The sequence below is a fragment of the Calonectris borealis genome, unplaced genomic scaffold (genome assembly GCF_964195595.1).
Source record: "Calonectris borealis unplaced genomic scaffold, bCalBor7.hap1.2 HAP1_SCAFFOLD_123, whole genome shotgun sequence".
NCBI classification, from domain to species: Eukaryota; Metazoa; Chordata; class Aves; order Procellariiformes; family Procellariidae; genus Calonectris; species Calonectris borealis.
In genome coordinates, this window is record NW_027441511.1 from 128184 (window position 1) to 154409 (window position 26226).

Below are 26226 nucleotides of genomic sequence, written 5' to 3' on the forward strand. Positions count from 1 at the left end.
ATCATGTTTTAAGCAGGTAAATATTTATCCCTTATTTATTGCTATTTATACTACACGATAAGCATATTAATTTTACTGTGTCAAAGGCAGCTGCTATGCGCCTGAACAAACATTTATGTGCAATGAACTTTCACTGGAGTCACCACAATTTTGTATTATGCTCCCTGCCCTACGCTTGACAACATAAAAGTCCCCACTATCATTCCCCTAAAGCCCGGAAATTTTAAACACACCTCTCTGTAAGGGCTACTTGGATGCTTTTCACAGGAATAGCTAGTATATAACAATTTTGAAGCCAATCTACTCTTTGCAAGTATCAATACACAAAATACAATAATTTATTTTGACTTCTTTTGGTGGGGAGGGGGATGCTGAATATGGAATATTTACTAAAAAAGCAGGCATAGCTGGATAAGAACAGTTATAGCTTTTCATGAGGAAAACTCCATTTGTGAATGGCTATTTCCTAGGTAAACAAGGCACACTAGTAGAGAATTGCTTAAACTATTTGAATGAAATTATTCAAATGTATTTTAAAATTGCATGGCCTGTATCAAAAGCTACTGAATTAACAGCCTGCTCCCCTACCCGCATGTCTCAGAATTTTACACAGTTGATAAATACAATATATGGCCTCAGAAGTTTAAAGATTTATTCCTCACCTTGCTTACTCTGAAGGTCTTTCAGTCTGGAGCAAAGCTCCTCCACTAACGTTTCAATCCCAGAGCTCTGCACAACAACAAAACCACAGGGGGGGGAAAAGGAAAAAAAGAAAAAAAAAAAAGAAAAAAGAACACATAACTTACTAAAAAGAATATTCATTTTATAGAAAGACATCAATACAGTAAACATATCTTAGCAGATGTATTTTTCTTTTTGCATGGTAACACGCATTAAAAGCAACAAAAATTATTACTAGGTATAAATCCATTCCTATTAATATGTTAATTAGAGGTCAAAATGATTCCACGAAACACATTGATACATTCACACAGAGGTTTCAAACTACAAGTCACATTGTTGCATTATTGTATATCCAAGGTTTTGCAAGCTCTGCACTGCCACATTTACTGCACTCTATCACTTAGGATTTAGCCAAGAGTCTCAGGATAAAAGTTCAAGAATCAACTGATCACTAAAGATGCATTTTAAAAAGCTAACCCTGACTCTTTTGGTTGCACAGTTTATACCTGTGAGAAAGGCACTGTTAAAAGGAAATCAGGAGTGAAGGTGAAAAGGAGAACATTATAAAGACATACACGTATAGGTGGCAGAGAGGGAGAGGAAACGCTTCCACAGTATCTTCATGCAAAATGTATCCCACAGTTTTGCAAGTTTACAATGCCTAGTTTTTTTCTTTTTAAATGTTGTGTTGTTTGCTCAGGAGAGCAGAGAGAAAAATAAACACCTTATTCATCTTCCCTATAAGCCTCTATCTTCGTCCTTTATTCCTCCACATAAACCTTCCATACACTCAAGCTTCCTTTTAAATCCCATTTCAGTGTTATTCTCATGTGCTTCTGCTTTTACTATCTGTCTAGACTTGCAAGTAGTTCTAGATAAAGCAACAGCACCAGAACAGCAAAATACTGAAAAACAAGCACACACACAAAACGGTACAATATACTACCAACTGTCCCATAGGAGAAAACCCCGTGAAATAAAAGTTGAATTCCAGTCAGCGAAATACTAAATACCAACTTACAACCTGAAATAACCATTCCTGTTGGAAGGAAAACCAGGTGAGGTGGGTACTGAGTAGATATTCGTGTTCTTAGTGTTTCGATGCTCAGGGATCATGCTTGGAGATTACACTTTGCACTTTCCATAACTGCAAACAAAAGGCTGGAATCACAGCTAAACGCAGCAATACGAAACAGGTGAGGAGGATGGAAGAAGTCCCCTGCACATCACCATACAGCTGGGAATGGTAATGAGGGAGAACTGTGCAGCTTCTTGTATCCTATGCACAATTTCCTCAATAACAACTCCAGCATCTTGTCCCCATCATACTTGGAGATTCTGAGACTTATACAAACCTCCTCCAAAATTATCTCACCTTCTGAACTTGACGTGATCTTGTCTGCATATAGTCATGGAATATGCATTCTCTCCAAAGGTAATGCAGATCAAATATCAAGTTACAGAAATGCATAAAAGAAGTTTGATTTGCTGTGTCACCATGGTGGTATAAAGATTTCATTTTTCCAAGATCCTCTCTCCTGATTACTGGCTAGAAATTGCTGAGAAATGTGAATATATGTTGCTAAAGCACAAGAAAACATTATGGAAAAGGGAATACTAATTTATACATTGAAACCAGCTTGTTTAATTCTTTGTCAGAAACACACACTTGAAAAATCATATACTGAAGCAATGACTTATACGCTAACTTCTAAATTTTAATTATTTGCAGTCAACCGAGAAAGCAATTTTCTATTTCTAACTTCATTGCTGCACTGAAGTGCTAAATATAAACCTTTATGCCACATACTTAACTGAGGATGACTTAGCAACATTAAACTTTAGAAGTCATCTTCTGTATCAGTAAATTTACCACCATAAATTAAATTGCTTAGAAAGAACCAAGCAGCACAGTAATATGGACAAACCTATGTAGTTGTAATAATCGTCACTTTATGCCTATACCACTCCTGACTCCCCCCTCCTCCCCCCAAAAGGGTAATAGAGGAGGAGCTGGCCTTGTTTTTGCAGTCCCCGAACTGTCTAATCGAATGGACACCTGTAGCAAATACTCAAAATCTAAGGAATATAGATTCACTTCCTTAGCTTAATTATAACATCATGTCCAAAAAATCCCCAAACCCGGCAACAATATGCTCACCATTACACCGAAGAAGTGAAAACTTTTGGAATCAAACACTTCATTTCCTCCTGTACCATGAAACTAATACTTGAGTCAGCTGACACGCTGCATGCTGTCCTGCATAGCACGCTGATGTAGCTAGCGCTAGCTTTTAAAAAAAAAAAAAGGGGGGGGGGGGGGGGGGGGGGAAGAGCCAGTGTGCAGAATACCAAGTCCCTAGGGACCACTTGCTCAACCTCATACTGCAGTATATAAAAACAAGCTGCAGACTTAATGTAATGAATGCCTCAGCAATTATTTCATATATGACAGCGTTGTTCTCTGAATATGAGATTTAGTTACTATATTTCTTCATTGTTTAAATTAATGCATTGTAGTTGCAGCAACCCCATTGCCAGAAAGTAAGATATTCCAGGTACTGGCTTGGTCCAGTAGGACAGTCAGTTAACAAAATTCAGTGATCTGCCTGAACTGCTTTGCTGATGTTCAAATGTAAAGACAGTCCCCAAATAATACAAATACTGGAATAGCTTAAAAACATTTTTCAACGTGGAAGTGCCTAATTATGATTGCTTTTGTAATTCCAACACGAAAGGCTTAAATCTCATTATTATCTGTAAGATTATTTAAACTACTGACCCAGATTTCTACTAACCCTTTTCTCCCATTCAAACTACAAAGGGCAGCACATCATTTTTTTAATTAATATTTTTCATTTTGCATAATAAAACTTCCTCCACAATGAAAACACATTTTATTCTGTTTCCAACATATTTCTACCTCCCTGCTTTTACTTACATCCAGTTCTATCAAAAGTTGTTCTTTTTGGCTTTTCATCAGCTGGCTGAAGCAAGGGAAGGATTACATAAAGGATAGGTGTTATGTTACTAGCATAGGAGTGACCGCACTAACAGATAAATTAAGCTTCTGAACTCAGCCAGCATGAACAAGAACAGTCAATGACTGCTGGAGTTATAAGACTCTTAATAGCCGGTGCCTTGCTTACTGACCAACATGACTCTATTCCAAATTAATGTAGTTTTGCGTAATGAGGAATGAGAGCAATTAAAAAAGAAACAACAAAGCTCAAACACGTTTTTACATATACACACATGCATAGATAAATATATATATATATATATGTAATGTCAAATCTTAAATCAAAGATCTTTTTAACATGCTCTACTTTGGAAGTAGAGCAGTCAGAAATGACAAGTAGTAACCCATTAGCTTAAAGCAACCCAATTGCTTTTGTATGTACATTCACACCCCTGTATAGCTGCAGAAAATGTTTCCAGAAGATATTAAATCTACAAATATAGCTACTTCTGAAATATTTTTATAAATTTAAAATAATCAGTTTAATTAATTGTGATCCATGGAAACAAAACAATATTATGTACACCGAATTGAAATCCACTAAAAACTGTTGGCTATGTTAACAGTGGGCACTGGCTTCTATGTTCTGAGAGTTCTTAGTAAGAAGTTGTGAAACATTAGCTCCTCTCAGATTCTTGACGAATCACTTCAATTCTTGTTGACATTCATCTCTGCTTGTAGGTTACTTCTGAATGTTGCAAACAAGCACTGCGCAGTCACCATCCAGAAGATTTAACAAGGTTTTCCTGAATTTGGTCACAAATGTTCATGCACCACTATTATTTCACATAGTTATTCTATGGAACTGAGGATAGCCTTGGTCAGCAAATTTCTTGTTTTCACTGATCTTTCACCCTTTCCCGTCACCCAGTAATGATGTCTGGTTATGGCTCTCGTACTTCCATCCAAAAAAATGCCGTGCAAATGTATACTTTGTTCTGCAGATCTGCACATACGCAACAGCCAAAAATTCTGGACAAAAGAAGGAGAACAAAGTTGTGATAGCCACTATTTAGAATGAGCTTTCCACATCTGATATACCATAAACATATACTGAAAAATTCCATCAGATTATACAACTCAAAGGGAGGGGTTGTTTTGGGGGGGGGGTGTTTTGGTTTGGGTTTTTGGGGGTTTCTTTTTTTTTGATTCTAGGCTAACATAAGTTAATAGCTTTCCTCCAGAAGGCTTGAACTGTGTATTGTAAATATTTACTAAATATGGCTTGTTACTTCAGGCCTGTAGGGTATGAGGAAAGTTCCTTGTTCCTCCTTAAGCTTTTTGAAAAGACAAAGCATTATACTTCATTTTACTTTAACAATTAAAACAATCACTCATTTAGCTTTAGGTTTTTGAGAGCTGTCTAGCTTACACTTTTAAAACAAATCCTCATTTCACTTTCCCAGATGCACAGAATTGTTTAGGTTGGAAAGAACCTCTGGAGATCATCTAGTCCAAACCCCTGCTGAAACAGGATCAGCTAGAGCAGAATACAGACACTCCTTTCACAGAATACAAGTTCAAACAATCTAGAAACTAAAGTAAATTGATATATTCATAGTTTCAAATCGTTCTTTTAACAGGTCATAGGACTCTCCAGACAGAGATGGAACTCTGACTGTAGTGTACCAGGACTGTTTTCTTGGCGTGTAGCCTGTCACCAAGAGCAGGATTAGGTAGCTGTTCTACATGTATCAGCTGTTAAGCCACGTGAACTGAATAAGGCACAAAATGTGATTCATTGCAACCACACATCTATTTCTATATTTTGTAGGATGATGAGAGCTAGATAAAAGTCTAGGTTTTCATTTTCTAACATTCTGATACAGTATAATTCATCTGGTTATAAGTACTCTCAAAAGAGGTACTCAAGAGATAGACCAAAAAAAGGACTAAAAAAAAAGTCCCTAACCCCAAGATCATCCCTAAATAAATAAACAAACAAACAAATAAATAAATAAATCCACCAGAACAGCAGCCTCCCTGGGGTGTTCAATCCACGTAGAGTTCAAAGGAATAAAACAAGGTTCGAGTTTGCATTATGGGATTTTCCACCATAATAAGATGGATGACACTAAGAAACATTTAGAGTATGTATTTGTACAACACCTTTTTGATCCTTCAGTATGAGAACATAATTAAATCTTTCTTTTCACTTGAATACATAATGATTTACAGCAAAGACATTGGACCAGTCAGAAAAACAAATTCTATTTATTAACTTCTCTTTTGGGGCTCATGAATACTTTATCCAAGTAATCTTCAATAGATGTGTGACTTTAGAATATCAATTTCCAAGCAGACAAACCAACTTGATATCACAAAAATCCAATCTCAAGCAATACAAGAGCAATAGCTCTCCAAAAAGGAGATAAAAATACTTCCTATCAATTCTCTTAGTCCTGTCTTCTGTACTAAAACAGCATTAGGATCTAGGATCAGGCTCAGATTTCAGAGCTCTAATTCACTACTTCACACTGCACATTCTAAGAGAGATAATAGCACATTATTTACTAATGCTAGATAAAAGAGGTCAACTACCAGCTCTAACTTAAAATGAACACGCTATCCCTAAATGTAGGTTACTAAAGCAGTTAATCTGACTTCTGTTATTTAAAACTTAATTCTTGTAGCTCCCTCCCATAGCAGGCTACATTGAGATAAAAGTTATCCCCCCAAGAAAGGATAACTCCTCTCTAGAAACTATTCTTCTTGATTACTATTCATCGCTTATAAACAAACATGCTGCCTTCAAAGCCAGAAAAGACTTACTATCCTTGTAAGCAGTGCTGCTGTGAGATTTCACTTTATCACAGTTCTTCAGCTTGTGGATGCTGAAATGTTCTTATCTGTATTATCAATGAAATGGGAGAAATTTTTTAAAATGTGTTCCCACCAATTATGCAAAAGTTATTTTCTGCATCAAGTGAAATGCAGAAAGGACGCTTGCAATTTCCTCAATAGGTACTCTCCCATATTCATTGAAGTCTGCTTGTGCGTATGATAAGAATTCATAATGGGCCCCAATTAAAATTTTTGGTGAAAACGATTGTTCTACATTAAGGAAAATTATAAGCTAATAACATTGTTCTGTGATGAAATACAAAGCATTAATCAGGAGACCTCTGTAACCGACTTCTTTGGCATTTTCATGGCCATGGCTGTGTATCTGAAAGATCGTGCTGCCTTCTCCCTCCAAGACGTGCATATGCAAACTTCTTTTCTGTCCCAGACTTATCAGAGCAGCTGCTGGCCCAGCCAATTGCCTTGCCCCATTTTGCTCCCATTATCATTGGGAGTACACACAAGGTGAAATAACTTCCAGTCTTACCGAACGCTTACTTTCAGCCTCCAAGACAAAATGATCTATACTATGGGACATACTTAAATACAAGAAATACAAGATAAGCATTAATTTACTTTTGCTGGCTTGATGTAAACTGAGAAACAAATGCCCAAAAAAATGTTATGAAGCAACTTCTGTGTAGACTAAGATCCCACAAAGAACTTCTCTCCAGTTTGATATATACTTTTTCTGTATCAAGAAAACTCATACAAAAATTGGAATAATTAAAACTTTTGTCAACTTCCATTAAAGTTAATATTATATGCAGGGTAGCAGCTTCAGTAACCTGACAAATCAGATATGTGGTACTATGAATGTCTATTTAAATGCCAAAGTCATAAGGAAAAAGGAATTGATTTATTGTAATTATTTTATTCTGTGGTGGTTACCTTGGCAAGAAAAATTCATTTCAATTTTCTAAATGGTATCTGAAATTATAAACACAGGCTAAGAGTCTGCCAAATTCAATACCACATAGTATATGAATGGAGAAAGCAGGAAAACTTTTTTGAAGCCAATGGATTTGATAATACAGAGCCAATACAAATTCTCTTAAACCAATACAAATTAAATTATCATAGAAGAACAATGATTACTTGGAAATAATAAAACCCTATGGTGCCTTCTCACAGAATAAGCTGCGTGATATCAGTCCTAGCTTGATTTTATTTTTCAAAACATACATCTTGTCTAAAATTCTTCTTAGCTCCTGAAAAATTTTTAAATCCTTTCCTAAATAATGCTGTGTGTTCTAGAAACAGTTAGTATATCCCTTTCCAGAAGGCCAACTGGATACAACCCGGAAGAAAGATAATATTCACTTGTTTTGTGAAGTGTTTTGGCATTTCCTGGAAAAAAATTCTGAACAATCACCCTCAGACACACAGAAATGCTTACTACTGAGCTAGTCAGGATATATGCTTCAAGAAGCATTACGGTTGTTTTGGAACCTTTACTTCATTTTTTTGCTTTAATAAATTTGGACTTTTCAACAGCAACTTCAGCATTTCATCTTTCTCATTCATTAAGATGGCTTTTGCACAACTTGCTTCATTCTTGTGCTGTCCTTTATCTTTACATTAACAGTGTTCATCCTAGCACTTTGTTACCCTCCTTACAGGGCTTTTTGACTAACGTTTTTCACTTATTTTTAAAAAAGTCAAGAGGCACTTTCTTTACACATCTCTTGTTCATGTCACTTCTAGTTATATGAAGATGCATACGCTAAATCACTTAACAAACCATCTAATGTTTACTAGCTGATTCCCTGGTACCTCAGCATAGTGGTCAGAGTGTATTACCTACTTAATATTGGCTTACACCACAGAAGCAGAGAACAGCAGAAATAAATCAGTTATTAAAATGAATTTTAAATAATCTAGCTAATCTGGCATCCTACATAAGAAGAAAAGAAACATAGTCCCTGTGCTACGGGCTCTACAAGCCCTTTTGCCTCAGTTCTTGCACACCACTATAGCCAAGCACAGGACAGATTATGCAATAGTGCCTTGGTCTAACTGGCACAGAGCTACCATAATCTTTGGAGACTACAATAGTTGGCCTGAGTAATCCATCAATAAAAATATGCTCAGACAGGGAATCATAACCAATTGGTTAATTTGGCCTGATTAGGAGCTTATTTCTTCAAATAAGGCTTATGTGCAGAACTGTAGTAACTGCATGGAAAGTTTGACAGTTCTGCACTTAGAGCAAGATGACAAATGCTAAGAAATTTTCACCAGGATCTTATTTTAGACACATCTCAAATTTGTGCTGAAAGCAAGGTTTGAGAATAAAAGATTACCATTTCAAATTTTTAACAACACTGTACACTAGAGCCACACTTGTTCCTGTAAGTGCTCCCATATGATAATACAGATTTCAGAAGGGTGATATTCCCTCCTCATAATTCAAAGCAAGCAAAGTCAATGCTCCAAATAACAGCATGCCCACACCTGACAATATTTCAAAGAAATTACTGTTATGAAGTTTCACCAATTATGTTTTAGTGTTACCTCCAAGCAGTAACCTCTTAGAACAGTGGGATGGAAGGCACTATTTGCTTTTGTCAAATATATTAGAGCAGTACACTTTCAAAATTCATTATGGAATCTATCAACCAAGACTAATTCTTACTTTAACATGCTGTACACTGTTTCATGTGGCAGTTAGCAGATTTTGAAAGCCTGGTTAGTTCAGAAATGGACCACATTGCCTGAACCCCATTAGGACGTGCCTTGAGAGATCAGCAGCATTAGACACTAGCAAAGTCTCAGTATGTGCTGCGGAACACCTTAGGTGAAGCGGTCACCTATAGGCAGAGAAGGAAAGAGTCTGGGAGGTCTGGTTTCACCAATGCAGACAGTAAGACACATATGAATAGTCTCCTTTGCTCATTCTTAAAATGTCCTCGTACAGTTCAGCAGAATAAAGATACACCGATTGCTTTAACTGAAACTCTAGCACCATCTTGGGGTGGAATTTCACATGTAACACTACAAGTGTTCAGTGAATGAATTGTATTACATAGGAACTGCAATAACACAGCTGAAAACCTACTTACTCTATTGAGCAAGGCAACCTTTAGCAGAAAACGAGTCAGTAAAAAGGTAATTAAACTTGGATTTATGACCAATGGAGAGGCAACATGAGTAATTTCGATATTATTAGTAGGAAATATACCTACTGAAAAGTCTTACATGTATCAGTCTCAACCTCTAATTCCAGTCTTGCTCAGACAGTATCCACCTTGCAAAAATACAACACAGGTCAATTTCTAACCTCTTACTTTTTTCACTAAACTTCTGAGTCTCAAAGATACTGCTTTCTGTCTTGTTACTGACAGGTTTCGTTATTCAAATCCAAAATAATTTACAGAATTAGAAGGATTTAAAAAAAAAAAAAGGCATCTCAGAAACTATACATGAACAAACTGACCTTCTTAGTTTTAGGTGTACCAGACAGGAATTAGAAAAAAACAACAACAACAAAAAAGCCACTAACCAAAAAAAGTCATTTAATCCTGACAGAAACAGCTGTTTTTACTTAAAATTTGAGGCAGTAATTTCAGAGTAAAATTTCTTATTTTCCTCAAAGGACTTTTACATAAATACTCCCCAGTTGGGTTTTTTAACCCAACATTTCATTAGAATGGATACCCTTACTTTGCTACTTAATTGCAAACCAACATTTTAAAATTTCTTCTACAATTCAGCAAGATAAAAATTAAGATAAAGTCTCTATTCAAGGCCAATATTAACAAACTTTTCAAAATTTGAACAATTCTTCAGCACATCTTTGAACTGCTATTTATACTCCATTCAAGTGTGTTGGAAAAAATAAACTTTAGAACTGCAGTAAGAATAGCAATTGATTACTGCATTAAAATACTTGTCTTAGAAGTTCTTCTCACCATCATTCTGTCTTCATTTCCTGGCAAGTTGCAATATACTTACATTTTCTCTGCTTCTGACTGCATCAAGAGTATCTGCAGCCAAAGATTCATATGAATGTAGACAACTTGAGACACCAAAATGCTTGTCACACAAAATATACTGTCCTCAGAACATACAGACATTAACAATTTGCACTCTTACATATACCAGAGAGTATCTATCAAAATCTGGCCTCCTTTCACAAAAGCATTTAGTCCACAACATGCTTTGCCACTGCGAGACACAGTGATGCAGAGCAGTCAAAAGACTGCAGCTTCCCTGACTTGTCATACTTCTTATACTCTGTAACTTAGGAAATGTTTCAGAAATAAACACCAAACTGTAGGCTTTTTGTTTGTTTTCTGCACCATAAAATTTCTGTCTCAGACTAGTGTTTTACAGCATTTAATAACAGACAAAAAAATGAATTCAAACAAAACTAAGCTACCAAATAAAGTACTCCCTAAGAATGAATACTATGTAAATGAAAATCCATAAGAGACAAGATTTCAAAATATTTATTTCAACCATTAAATGAAAGACTGACAAAACAGTGTTTACTGTTATCAAGGCAATTTTCATCTAATCTATTTTATGACTTCCTCTCCCCATCAAGCATCTTTTTGAAGTGATCACCCAATTAGGTTTGATTACTGGTAGGAGGGAGGAGGCAGACTATCTGCAATTTCTCAACATATTACTTGTTTAAGTAATTAAATATAAACATCAAAATTATGGTACCTCGATCTCTGTCATTTCCTATGAGAGTTAGAAAAGTTATTATTAACCCTCAATACCCTTTCATTCCCTGCACAGTTTTCCGCCCTAAAACAGATCAGGCTGCAGAATCCTAAAATATTCATTTAATTGTCTCCCTATTTTGTTTTGTTTGTTTGTTTGTGTGTGTGTATGTGTACACATACGTGTGTATATATACTCTCTCTACAGACACATGCAGGGTAAACATTCTAACCATTTCACTTAAATACAATTTTATTTAAACATACTTAAGTTTAAATACATTAAGACTTCTTTCGATTACTCCCAATAATGGAGCTACCTCAACCTTGCTTGCTTTGCTCCAATGCTAAGGTTGAAAGAGGTTAGGCTGCAAGAGCAAGCGTTCCATATCCGTGTGAGGATATTGGTATTTCCATATCCACCTTCTTTCAAAAAAGGATCACAGAAGAATAGCAAAATTATAAGCAAGCTCCAGGACTGCCCATGTGGACTATTGCCAGATACCTTGCAAGAAGAAAATCCCATGAGAACAAAGCTGCTAGTTGACATATTTATGAAGATCCGAATGAACACATCCAACTTCTATCTATTTGACAAAAAAAAAAAATCTCTACAGGTAAACATTTTCACATGATTCAGAAAACAATTAAAAAAAAATTGAAGTGGCATTGTAAAAAAAGTATTTATTTGTATCTCAACGGTTTTTATAAACGCTCCTCACTCACACATCACTTATCATCAATTTTGGCTAGAGTTAACAGAGTATTTTTATCTTTTTGTAGAGATGAAATCATGGGGCAGCTTGAATGCCTCAGGAGAAATAGTATTGCAACATTATGTTTCACAGTCCAAAAACTAATGATTATTCCCATCAGATTAGCACACAAACATAAGTACAGAACCAGCCAGCATAGGAAATGTGTTTGAAAAGCAGAAAGAAAAGATACCTTACAAGTTACTTTAAATATCACTAGCATCAAAGCAGGATCACCCTTCCCCCCCAACTCCAAGGGGTGGGGAGGGTGGGGAAACTATATCTCTCTCTTATGCAATACAAGTGTTAAACTACCTACAGAACAGCTTTAAGTAACAACTTTTTTTTTTTTGTAAAGGTTTAAAGGTTCCACCCTGTGTTTGAAAATAAGTTCAAAAAAATTATATCCTACAATTTCGTTAAAGACAACAAATGTGCAAGCTGAATTGTCTAGGCATGCAAGAGAAGTCAAAATAGCCCTGAAATAACACAAGTCTACAGGTTGTAGATTACAGGTTAATGCTGAACAACAGAAATCTGACGAGGTGGCAGGAGTCAAAGGAAGAAGTTACTTGTTCAACATTTCAGATCACACATCTTTTTATTCTTTCAAAACTCTAGTTGAAGGGTTTCTTCCCTTCTTCTGTTTTAGATTACACAAACTTTCAAGTGGAGGCAGACCAGGGATTATTAACAAATCTACCTCCTTCCTTTTTCTTTTCAACGGGATTTCTCTATATCATATAAATTTAGCTCTAAGTGATGCTCCTTGATTTTCAGCTATGTGAAGATGCATCAAGAGAGTAATTTCTAAAGCTAAAAATCGATCAGCAGTATTCCTGTGGTCTACGTATAAGACTACTACTTTTTGTTGTTCATAAAATGAGTATACAAAGATAGTCATATCCTCAAGAAAGACATTACTTCTTGCAATTATTTCTTCATATTTGCTTCACATTTAAATTAACTTTTATGGTAGTCAGAGTGCTGACCTCAATATTCTGTAACTATAAAAGCAGAACAAATTACCAACAATATTATATTTTGCATCACTTTGTTAGGATATTAAGTAATGGGAAAACGGGAGTTCAGAAAACTCCCAATTAATCAATTAGTACTTTAGTAACTGAACAAATGCTCAAGAAGCTTCAAGAACAGTAAGCCAGCATATGATGGAAATGCTGCTGAAGGTGGTGGTGGGAATAACCACACAAATCAACCCCACTTCCTTCATTATTCTTGGCCACATACCTTCCCCATTCTTGCTGGCACAAGTGTCTGTGCTACAAATCTGACCAGGAAACCTCTCCGGGTTAACACTTCCTCCACCCCAACCAGGTTAATCTCAGGAAACTGATTCACTTGCCCAATCCAGTTCTCCATACAACCACACAAACGCTTGCACAAGCACAAACTGTGACTAGGAAGCTGTATGGAGCAATAACGCAACCAGGCTGCATAGGCGGGCTAGAGTTTCTTCTTACAGTAGTGACAGATCAGAGTATTTGTAGTTCTGTAAACTAAAAGATAGACTTTCTCATTTCTGCTGTCTGAAAAATCTCCCTGGAGAGCTTTCATTGACCTGTGCTACAGATTATTTTTTCTTTTTAAACATTTCCTTCGACGGTCTCTCCCTTTCTCCACTTTTCCATTGAGCTACATGGTATCTGCTGTCTCTGGTATCTTCCTTCAACCTGTTGCCATCACCTCTCCTTACCTTCTCCAGTCAGTGCACTTCAACTCCACTTCCACTCAATGATGTAATCTGGAAAGCGAACATTTGCTACTATACAGTGCATTTTATTTAGCGCTTCTAGATTACACATACAGCACGCACAAAGCAAGATCGCTGCCCAAATACTCCATTCCTTGCTGCCTCCACACAACACAAAGTAAATCTAGACTTTTAAGAAATATCTTTATGCAAAGCTTTGTGGTAATTTCAACACAAACTGGTGCATTGCAGCTGTCCCTGACAAGAATAGGTGAGGGCTTACAGAAAGGAAAGCATGACACTACGTAGTACAGAATCTTTTGTGAAATCCTGCTGCCATACACAGATTTCATAATTTCCTAAAGAAAAATAAAGAACTCTCAGGGAACTTGCATTTTAAGAAGCCACAAATTAAAAGATAAGCATCACAAGCTAAATATAACTAACACAAAGAAGGGCATAAAGTCTCAAGAATCTATTAAATAGTCCAAACTTACTTCATCAGAAGCAGAGCGAAGACACTGGACAGCAGCCTGTTTTTTCATTTCCTCTAGTGTTAGATCAGAGCACTTTTTCTTACTCTTTCCCCATTTCTTGTAAGCTCCCTTTTCCCAGCCCAGGAAGATGTCATTCTCCTAAAATCCAAATAAAGGAATTACATTATTTAAAATACATTAATATCTCAATACTATAACAGAACAGGACTACAAATAACACTCTGTTCAAAATAAAAACCTCATCCTATCTACTAAAAACTACTTTTTGCCAAATTAAAGATTAGTTTGATTACAGAAAACCTGCACTTACTGTTCAGAAAAGCACATATTTTTCACAGGATATGGAGGCTACTCACACTTCACTGCAATATTTTCCAATTGTACAACATATTCGTAAAGATCATTTTATGGCCAACTTATGGTTGAATGTATTACTGTAATTTACTCAAAATATGTTAGAGAGTTTCACTGATATCTGAAATAATAAGGATGAAAAGCAAGTAATTCAGAGTTAGGATCAAACTTAAGAGAACGCTAAACAAGCCAAAAGAAAAAAATGCAGTATTAGATCTCAAAGCCTTCAACTTAGTCTCATAATGAACATCATTATGACTAGAGATAGCAGTGCCTACCTTAAAATGAACCTGAACTAATTTCAGAAGAGAATTAGACATTGGGGGCCTGGGGTGGGGGCAGGCTGGGTTCCCATACATGGAAGAACATTTAATTAAGAACAATAAAATCAAAGAAGAATGCTATTGTATTATATGTAATCAACCAAAGATACGTAGCATCCGTTTCATATCACTTTCCAGAATGTACAAAATTTATTATCAGACTTGCTTATTCTTTGCTGTCCATTCACATATACACACACGATTTCCTGTGCTCATCTCATCAAAGAAATATTTTGGCTACCAGGAAAATGATCTTTAACATCTTTTAAAGTACACTCATCTCAATCATCATCTTCAGAGAGATCCACAAACACCTGATGCTTTTCAACATACCTGTTACTGTTTCTAATGAAATCCAGGCTAAGGCCTACCCTTATTTGAAACAACTCCCAATTCCCCGTGGCTTCAAAATGAAGTAAAAACAAGTTGTCAGTGAAACTAGTTGTCTCTGTGCAATCAAAGAATAAGATGGGAAAAAAAGGTCGTGGAGAGGGACCAATCACCTTCAGAAGCAGCCATTGAAATGGCTGCCCTTTGTGATTTTACATGACCGAGTCCTTCAGGAAAGAGTAGAGCAATTTGTTAAATTTATTTCTTAAAGTCTTATTTGATCAGCAAAACGGAAGAAATGGATTTAGTTCTGAAAGAACAAAAAGCGACCAGTCACTCTGTTTTTTGTTTTACTTGTGCAAGATGCCAGTGGTTCATTTAAAACAAGAAATTTGAACAGGTTACTGTTCTGTTATTATAAAGACTAATACAGTAACAGAAAGAACTAATAGAAAAAATAAGAAAAATAAAATTCTTACAAAATAGGTTCAATAGATTGTGCACATCTATACTCCATTTTGTTAAAATAAATTCAAAAGTCTTCCAAAATTGTAGTTTATATATTTCTTTATATACAATGAGCTGTAGAGCACTCTAACTCTTCCCAATATACACGTGAAAGTATACAAACCAATGAGACCCACCTACCCCCCACCAGCTTCCAAAGCCTGTCCTGCTCATCCCATGGGCACAATTACAAATGAAAAAATACATATCCACTTGCAATACGTTACTCAAAATGAAAATCCAGTAACACCAGCAAATGTGCACTGGGTTAGCTTCATTTATTTTGCTTTTAGGTGTAAAGTTGATTAAGGCAACATCTCCACTAGGAAAACGTTACCAAAATGCTATATATTAAAGTACTTTGTTTTATTTACGCCAACAAAACTTTGCTTTGCACTGGTACCTTAAAGCTAAAAGAGTAGCTTTGCTAGCCATATATGCTAGCAGTCTGTCAGCAGAGCAGTAAAAACCTTCACACTTACAGAAATTTATAAAGCATTTCATTCAGTTCTCCACACATAAATCTGACACTTGTCTACAAACTTCGACACTTTTCAATTTTAAAAAACTTAATCCTTGCAACAAATACGCAATTTTTTAAATGGGGGAAGGGAGGCTGAATGGAATTCTCTCTCAGGCACCCACCACAGAGCTGCATGTATCATGGTCTCATCCCTTCTTCCAGAGGAAGCACATTGTTTTTGCACTCTGGGAACAACACGGCTCATCTTGTAGGATGCAGCGATTGAGGACAGAGGTCTATTAGAATCCTCTTCTCCTTTCTGCCTCTTTAGACAATACACAGAAAATTTGCTTCTGAACACACGGTTTTCAGTCACACCTGGCTGCCAGTGCTTCACACTACCTTTTTAAGTTTTATAGGAAAAAAACTGTTGAAAACTTGAGGGTTTGAATTTTTTTTCCTGGACAAACTCACTGATTTTTTTAGCCTCAGATTTTACAAGATTAGCAAACACGATGGATTACAGCTATTCCACATAAACTTCAAAATTTTAAAATCCTCATGTAAACTACAATATTTATCAGAACTATATATGTATTTGATACAGCCTAAATTTATTGAGGACCTTGCACTTTCTGCACACAAATCAAACACCACACCCATAAAACACTACAGAACAGTGAAGAAAGAAAACCCTTACATGCAATTCTTGTGTTACAATCTATCAGAACCACTCTGAATCAATTACAAAAAAAAAAAAGAAAAAAAGCGTTACAGTAGAAAGCAAGTAAAGGCAAGTAAATTAGTTACTTCACATGGAAAGAATCACTAAGGGCTTCTGTTCTCTTCAGCTACTAGATGCCTTCATTCATTTACTTTTGTTTCCTAACAGAACTAGAGATCATATGATAATGCTTGGTTTAGTGCAAGAGCTCTACCATTAACTTTGAATTTTCACAATTCTGTTGGTGGTCACTGAATGTTTCATAAAAGCAATGCCACCCCAGACTTATAGATTTTAAAAGTGTGCATATACACAGAAGAAAAACTGAAATTTGGCTTACAAAATTCTAATATTTAAAACAGATTACCACTACTTAAATTTTTAAGGGACAACTACCCAATATTAAATAAATATCAACAGGAAGCTGAGGCCATCTGGATATTGGAAAAATTCAAGTTTGAATATCTAAACTGCTATTTCAACATCTGTTCTTCAGAGTCCTACTGTACCTACTTATTACGTAACCATATAATTACATATTAGAGATTTTTAATTGTAAAGACACTGAAAATGCAAAGTTTCATGACAAGAATAACTTAAGAACCGTAAATGTGGCTAAACAAATGTTGATAAAGTATCTGTATTCTTTAGGCTAATGCTGCTTTAAGAAATCCAGTATTTGGAGTGCTTAATTCAATCCTGAATTAGTATACAGGTGCAAATTTTAGAAAGAGATTTCTGAATTGCTTCTCCTGTTCAACTACGCAAAAGCAGCAATTCCACCACTTCCCTCCACCCTACCAAGAAATTGGAGAAGCAAAAGAAAAGCACGTTTCGTAGTGATTCTTCTTACTTTCATTTGTTATAAAAATAATAGAGAAATATCTACTATCAGTAAGAGAACAAATGTGACACCTTGTGATAAGATTGAAATTGTTTTGAAGGTCATAGTCTACAAAAACCGAAAATCAGTTGTCCTGCTTTTGGCTGGGACAGAGTTAATTTTCTTTTTAGCAGCTGGTGTGGTGCTCTGCTTTGGGTTTGGTATGAGAGGAATGTTGATGGCACATTGATGCTTTAGTTATTGTTAAGTAGTGCTTACACTGGTCAAGGACTTTTCAGCTTACCATGCTCTGCCGGGTGCAAGAGAAGCTGGGCCAGGACAGCTGACCCAACTGGCCAACGGGGTATTCCATACCATATGATGTCATGCTCAGTATATAAACTGGGAGGCGTGGTCTGGAAAGGGGGATTCCCGGCTCTGGGAAGGGGCTGGGCATTGGTCAGCAGGTGGTGAGCAGTTGCATTGTGCATCGCCTGCTTTGTATATTCTATTATTGTTGTTGTTATTATTAATACTGTTCTACTTTGCTTTATTTCAATAATTAAACTGTTTTTATCTCAACCCGTGAGTTTTCCCACTTTTCTGATTCTCTCCCCCATCCAACTGGAGGTGGGGGAGGGTAGGGGAGGTGAGCGAGCAGCTGTGTGGTGTTTAGTTGCTGGCTAAGGTTAAACCACGACATCAGTGTTACAACATACTTCAAGAATCTTGCAGGAACTACCCATATTTCATAAAAGCTGGAGTCAAGTTCACTGATGCAGAAACACTAGATGACTCAAGGTCCAGTTTCTATTCAGGTAAGTAAACAGGCTTAAATTTTACCTTATCAGCAGAACACGCAGGAAAGGAATCAGATTTAATAACCTGATCAAGAAACTCCCCAAATGGGGAATTCAAATCAGGAGAAAAACACATTTTAAAAAAAATCAGGTTTTTTTGTTTCTTAAAGTAAGTTCAGGGAAACTGATTCCCTAAGATTCTCCCTGCGTAAATGCACTACAGATTGAATTAGATACACACTAAGATGAACAAGTATAATGTATATCAAGTTTTCAGATAATGTATTGAACAGCCATAATTATCTATGTGGTTGACATTTCTATTTTGAATTATATAGAAGACACTTTAGGGCAAGAATTTCCATTCACTTGAAGAAAATACTGAGTTTAAAAAAATCTTGAATCAGAGAATTTTGAAGAACTCCTCTTTTTTGAGCATTTTAATTTCAGCACAAACCAGTTGCTATTCAAGCATATTACTAGCCCAGCATTTCTTGCTCTCATAAAAGTTATTCCTGGCCAGCCAGAAAGTGCTGCTTCAACAAGCAAGTTCTAGTAACATGTTCATACAGAAAATAATGTAATAATTTCTCAAATACAAAATAATCACACACACAGAGTCTCTCCCTTTAAAAATCCAACTCAAAGAATACCATCAAAATAAGAAGCCCAAACATCCAGACAAGATCATCTAATGTGAAAAAGAATTCCCAAAATTGTTAAGGTATGCAAGCAAAGTCCTGCAAGATTGAGTAACATATCTGAACAATTCTTCCTTCTTATAATTCTCAGTTAATGGATTAAAAAGTATCTCCAAGGAAGGAGAAAAAAATTACCCAGAGGTTTTTTTAAAAGGGACAAACATTTGCCACAGACTCAGCAGAACAGTTGATTGGTATTTTTGCCATGAATAGTTTGGAGTTGTATGTCTACTGAATGGCTGGCCAGTTCCCGTCCAGTGCAGTACATAAAGATTAAGTTTCGTTTGCTTCCAAACTGGGGCATTAGTCTGCAGACTCCTCTACCAAGCTGTAGGAGAAACATTTCTTACAAAACTTTTTTGAAGACGCTCAAATGCCATTAAAATAGATCGTCAAATTACTGGACAGGCCAAAAGGAAAAACAGAACGAATGTTCATATGGACAGTGAACAGTGAATGCATATGCAGTTGTTCCTTAGAAAGAACCTCAAAAACAGGAAAAGACAGATCACCCAAAACAACTAATATACTGAGGTCATGGATTGTACAAGACACCATAAACCCCAAAATGTTTTGACAGTACTACAGAATTTGGAGATCTTTACTCTGCCTATGAGACAGAATGGTCTCAACTCAAGCCAGCAGTGTTCTCCAAAGGCATGCACATTCTCTCTCTCTCCACAAACATACCCAAAATAATTCCACAAAATAATTCCACAAAATTTCTCTGCTAAAGTCTATCATCAGTCTGTCATCATTCTATATCTGAAGTCAGTGACTGCTATCAAGGTTTGTAGTGAATAAATGAAAACAAAGACTATATAAACTGACACAATGAAAACCCAGGTAGTCCAGCAGTCATAGTCTCTTCTGGCAGCAACAGTTTTTACAGCATTGAAGTTTAATAAAATACAATGTTCGCATAGACAGGTATGAACCATTGTGAACTGCAAGAAAGCTTTTCCAAAAACTTAATCAAAGAACTCCAAAAATCAACTCTTGAGATGTTTGGATAGGCAGGGAATGGAAGAAAATAGCCATAAATTGTACCCAAAATGGAATAGGTGCTCACTACCTCTAGCAGGATCTCATAATGGAGAATTTGGGGAAAACTGCAACAGACTACATGTGTATTTCACCTTTAAGATTATTCAAGAAGCAGTCTGTATAAATACCTTCAGTGATCTTCCCTGAAAAAATATTTCCCCTAAACTGAGATTCAGGTAAAACTCTCATGGATTGCTTAAAGCCACAGGGATACATACCTTTTCATAATTGCTTTTGCGAAAATTTTAAGAGACATTGCATCTCATTATAATTAATGAGAAAGGTCTAATGGGCCAGGATCGGCTCAGACATTCCTCACAGGCTGCCTCAGACTGAGACAAAGATAATGAGATAATACATATGCAAGACAATTCTGAAGAAAACACGAGAACAGTGGCTGTTCTTATATTCTCCAAAAGACATGCAACGAGAGGTTCAGCAGACAAACAGCAAATAAGTACCTTTTAGAGAGCAGCACAAGTTTCCTCCATGTCAAAAGCCATCCTACTACAGAATGGAGAGGACTGGAAAACGTTCTTTAATGTTAGATAATTACTTCAAATCCCCAGGTACTACCAGGGAAATAATTCATCTTAGACTTTTTGTGAAAAGCCAGAGAACCATCCAGCCGCTACAATCACCTCTTTCCTGGTTGCTGTAACTGGAACATGACAATCCTATGCAGTTGGACTGTAACAGAACAGCTGATAATATATCAGACCACATCATGCACTGCTATGACTTCAAAGTCCTCAAGGCATTCAGGACTGATGATTCCACTATTTGCAGGCAGGGAAGAACTTTACCTATCGAAACCAATCAATCTGGGTATAGAATCCTGTAAACGGAGTTTCTGTCGATTATAAACTCTTGCTTATAATCCTACCAACTTGAAAGGGCAGTCTATGTGTTGTTCACTAATTAGAAGTTACTCTAGGCTGAAACCAAGCAGAAGAAATTTGATCACACCCACTCCCAAGAGTGAGAGAACATGCAAATGCTGCATCTGTTGAAATCCTATTTTGTTGAGCAGGCTGCCTTTAGAGTTTTCCCATTAAAGTAAAGTAGAAAAGAAGATGATTTAGCAAGGCTATAGCTACAGCTAAAAGACATCATTTTACTTGCACATCTTACCTACATGACAGAAAACAAAGCCAAGAACTCAATAGAAACTGCCACTACAGAGTCCAGATATCTGAAGGCAACATGTTATGACTGGAGAAGTTATTTCACAGCATTTATGGTTGCTCTCTTGGACTTAGGAATAAAGTTGTGTGGCAAGCATCACAGACCACTGTAATCATCTGATTTCAGAGAATATAGGCAGTGCACACCTATGCTTGGAGACATGTGGTGAGTGTACCGTCATGCAATGGTCTACTGTACAAAGCACACTAAGAAGGTATCTCAGCTAGCCCCAGAATCCAAAACAGTACAATTATATCAAATAAATCCTGACTGTTAGGAGGACTAACCAGCCTGGCACTTGACCTTATATCTCTGTTTTGCATTATGTAAGCCTTTGTGAGAATACATTAGTAGTCATAACTTAACAATAAAAAAGTGATTCTGTTATTCTTTTTGCATGATTGTGAGAGATACACCATAACTAAGCATTAGATGCTATATAGAAAGTCACAAAAAGGTAATATAGTACTGTTTTAAAAGCTAGCTTTGATTACTCATAGCAGAAGCTAATGATAACATTTTAACTATATTACACAGATGTGCCTACTTCAATAGAATAGTACATAAGATAGGCACCACAGAGCCTCCCTAAGTTGGATGTCCTGAAATGGACGTTTCACATATTGGAACAGACATGTTTGCAAAGGAATCAGCATTTCAACATGATCACTCACACTGCTACAAAGGCAGAAGACAGTTTGAAAGAAAAATTTCTCAGATAACCATAGTCCTTGAGAACAAATGCTTTTCTTTTGCACTAACATATCAGCTGAAGCTGACTACCCTGAAACCTGTACAGCCTGCACAAATTCAATGAGCCTACTGCTGAGCTCCAATCCCTGCCACCGCAATTCCTATCCATAAAACAGAATAAAGAATATAAATGCATAGTCCATGATACTCCAAATCTACCCCACATCTAACAGTCACCAAGACAGAAATACAGAACAGAGCAGTTATCTCACAATTAAGACAAATGTCAACTAAAAATTAATAAATTAAAAAAAAAAAAAAGAAGAAAATAATAAAAAAAGAGTAAGTCCCACAGAGACGCTGCACCATATAAACTTGAGTTCCATTGGTCAGAACTGTTACATGAGCTTTGGCTGGAAGCTCTTGTACTGACAGCACTTGCAAAGGAACCCACTGATACGACTTCTGCACCTGCGAAACTATAGGTGCAGCTGTTCTTCATAAGCCAATCTACAGGTGCTTTCACAGGACAAAGCCCATTGCACTGGGGGAATCACAAGTCTGCTCTAAGACGAAAAACAAGAGGCCCCACCCTGCTGCACACACAGCAGTTCAGAGAGGACATTTGGGAGTTTTCTGAGGCATGTGCCTTTACAGTAAAGTCAGTCATCTTCCAGTGCTTAACTGAAGAGGAATCCACATCCTCCCAATTTTTCTCACCACGTTAATATTGTATACAAAAGATTTCTTTTCCAGAGTTTTAAATATGACAATGTAAGTTGTACAGTCCTCAGCTAGTCACTCCTGGGGGGGAGAGGGGGAAGAGCACAGCTAAATTTTCCTCTATGAACTTTTAAAGTTAGTTATCTCAGCTTTCACAAAAGTTAAACTATTTTCTATTAATAAATAAGCTTTATGGGCATATTAACATGAGGATACAGCACTGTTTCCTAAATATTATAAATATGCTCTTTCTTCAGTTTACATGTTTATGTATGAGAAAAAGAGGGGTTTTATTCCCAACCCTGTAAACGTACACATTTGAATACTCTAAGGACTTCAAATTAATAATATAAAAAAAGTACAGGAAGAAGTCTCCGTCTCACAGTTCCCTTTCCTACCTAACTATTCTTTTCTTCATACAAAAATTTCCACAACTTGAATTTTACATACTTAGTTTGGGTAATGATTAAAAAACTAAAGTAAAAAAATTTTTAAAATTGTTCCTACAGAAATATTGCACAGTTTAATAAGCAGTAACACAAATACAAACTAAACTAAAATGTTTTGCATTCAAGAAATTTACTTCTACATGTTGCTGGTGCTGCTTTGAAACTTCATGACACTTGTGAGTAGCAGTCACACAGCGTTACCCTACTATAACTGAACTATACTCTGCATATTTTAATGTATTAAAAAAAAATTGGGTTTGAATGACCCAATTTCTTAGGGATGATAAAAAAGCAGTTGCAATTATACTAGAACCTGCACTGTCATCTTTTGTTAAATAGGTATATCAGCCACATTAACATTTAATACAGGTTTAGTGTATTACAGAGGACCAAATCCTCATTTCTTCTCCTATCTTGAGGTTATGGATGAGATTTGCACTTCAAAACAAACACAACAAAACACATCCTCTTCCCCCTAAAATATACATGTCAAAAACTAAATATCCATTACTAGAATATAAATCAGGTCCCTTTACTGGGTTAACACAGGATGGCAGGGAGAACAAACACCCGATGTTTGACTGGACCTTGGAACCTAGCAGGTGCATCATAAGCACTGTCAGCAAAAAGTGTCCCGTGTCTCCAGCACACGCTAGCCAAATGCAGAAGAGCTGGCATAGATATCCCCGTCCCAGTTCAGAGTGATAGGCCAAAAGCATTTATGAAGATAAAATCACAGTGTAAAGACCTAAAATTTATCATATGTGGGCTGAGGTCTCTTTTCCATTGCTCTGTTCTTCTCTTAATATAAAAAAGAAAACTACATTTTGGACTTTATATATGTATGTGCTAATGATGAAAAACCAAGAATAAAAACTATGATAAGAGAATCAGCAGAAGTGTAGCTATCATTCTGAAGACTTTTTTCTAAAAGATTACCTGAATGGAACTATTTCAAATCAGTCTACAAATAACTAGTCTTCCAGAATGAAACCCTCCCTCTTATAAACTGAAAAATCAAAAGGAAAAATCTCATACTGGTCACAGAAGAACACAGTTTGCAGTACAACAGCTACTTAATTCTGAGAGTTAGGAAAATATTAAAATATTTTTAAAAAAAACTTTTTTAGGATTTTTACTTTTGAGGATCAGAAGAAAACGTCAACTTCTAAAAATGAGTTGAAAGAAGTAGATCAAAAGCAACAGAAGACACTTGATATGGAAAGCAAGCATTACAAATGCATTTAGACGTTCATGCTGCATGACCAAAGGCTTACAAACAAAGCCTTTATCTCGCAGAGTGTCTAGCTGTTGGGTTTGGGGGGTTTTTTTGTTGTTTTTTGGGGGTTTTTTTTCTGGAGTTTTTTGGGGTTTTGTTTGTTTTTTTAATAAAGGCTCCATCCCTTCAAAAGGGAGAACAGTCCACAGGCAAAAAAATGTGAACTTGTTATATTTGGAAACAGCTATGCTTACAAATAGTATATAAAAGATACAACACAGAACACTGATTTTAATACTGTACAAATAAAGATTAATGAAATAATGTTTCGCACAAAATATATTTTAAGGCAATGCCTTCCACTTCACACAGATTATACGATATTAATGCAAATATTTACTGTATCACAAACTGGTTTGAGAACACGTGTATCTACAAATATACTTTTAATTAGCACTTAAATAACAATCAGAAATCTTAAAAGCACCTAGTTGGTTTAACATTAGGAAACTAAGAGCAAGGCATTCTGATTAAAAATCAATCTAGTCTGAAGTCAAAAGGCTGTCTCACAATGTTCAGATCTCCCTCAACAGGAATTTTGTGGGTCCCCAGAAGTTAAAGATTTGTCAGTAATTTCATGGGTTTTTCTCCTTAATTTATCCTTTATTCCAAAATAAGAAAATTCAGTAATAAAATGCAAATGATGAAAGCATGTATACTTAACAGAAACATTCTGCACTTTAGTTACCCTCACACAGTCTTTAAATCCATACCAATTTTATGAGGTTTTCCTTAACAGACCAAAAGCATCTAAAATGTCATCTGCTTCAGAATGAAATACCAGTGGTTTCCAAACATTTTGAACAGAGACTATTGATAGGCCTCAAATCTTAAAAAACAAAACCAAAACAAACAAAAAAAACCTCTAACACACCTAAATAACAAATATATGTTATATAATATGGTTGAACAGACTCCTTTAGTAATTTTGACCACGTAGACATATAATTTATGTGTAAATCAATTTGAGAATCATGTTCTCTAGAAAGTGTGTGAGAAAGAAACATCTTTGTTTTTAGGAAAGAAAAAAAAAAAGGCTAATTTACCACTGAAGTCCTTACTTGTCTTCTGATAGACCTAAACTAACTAGCCACAAAAAAATCCAAACTATTTCTATGAACATCCTGCTGTGTCACAGTAATCAAGGAGAATGTGCAAACCCAATTCATACTGTCTTTGTATTCTCTCCTCCATCAGTCAACGCTGGGGAAACACCCCAAAGAGCCTCCTCCCTTCCGCCCGCTTAAACCCTCCCACCAGCAATATCATTGCTGCAAAAAAAAGGGGGGAAGAGAGGGAAATGAAAAAAAAAAGAAAAAAGTGCGCACACTAAGTATGAAGGACTGCTTAAGAACTTTCACATCTTAAGCTTTTAGACTCATTTCCAAAAGTAGCAAGTATGGCTTGAATAAGAATTGTGCTGTAAATGCCAACGATAATTAACTTAACTTCAGTACTTGAATATTTTCCAAAAAACATTGAAAGTGTTTATATTTAGGAGGTGTTACAGTAATTCTTGATAGGTATGTATAGCATATGTATAACCATAGCAGCTCTAGAAGATCTTGGTACCACAGTGCAATTTACCATAAACAAGATTCCTTTCTTGAAAGCTCTCTAGTACTTTGAA

General features: G+C 36.1%; 1 protein-coding gene across 8 annotated transcripts in view; it reads right to left on the bottom strand.

The window, feature by feature from the left end:
- Positions 1-26226, bottom strand: part of KIAA0232 (KIAA0232 ortholog) — a 72191-nt gene that overhangs the window by 22251 nt on the left and 23714 nt on the right. For 7 of the 8 annotated variants that reach the window (XM_075139164.1, XM_075139161.1, XM_075139169.1 and 4 more), the window contains 2 exons: positions 14193-14330; positions 663-729 (listed from right to left, as the gene is read on the bottom strand). In XM_075139164.1, the coding sequence (XP_074995265.1) occupies positions 663-729; positions 14193-14330 (205 nt within the window). The remainder of the gene's footprint in view (positions 1-662; positions 730-14192; positions 14331-26226) is intronic. The other variant, XM_075139162.1, reaches the window with a different exon arrangement.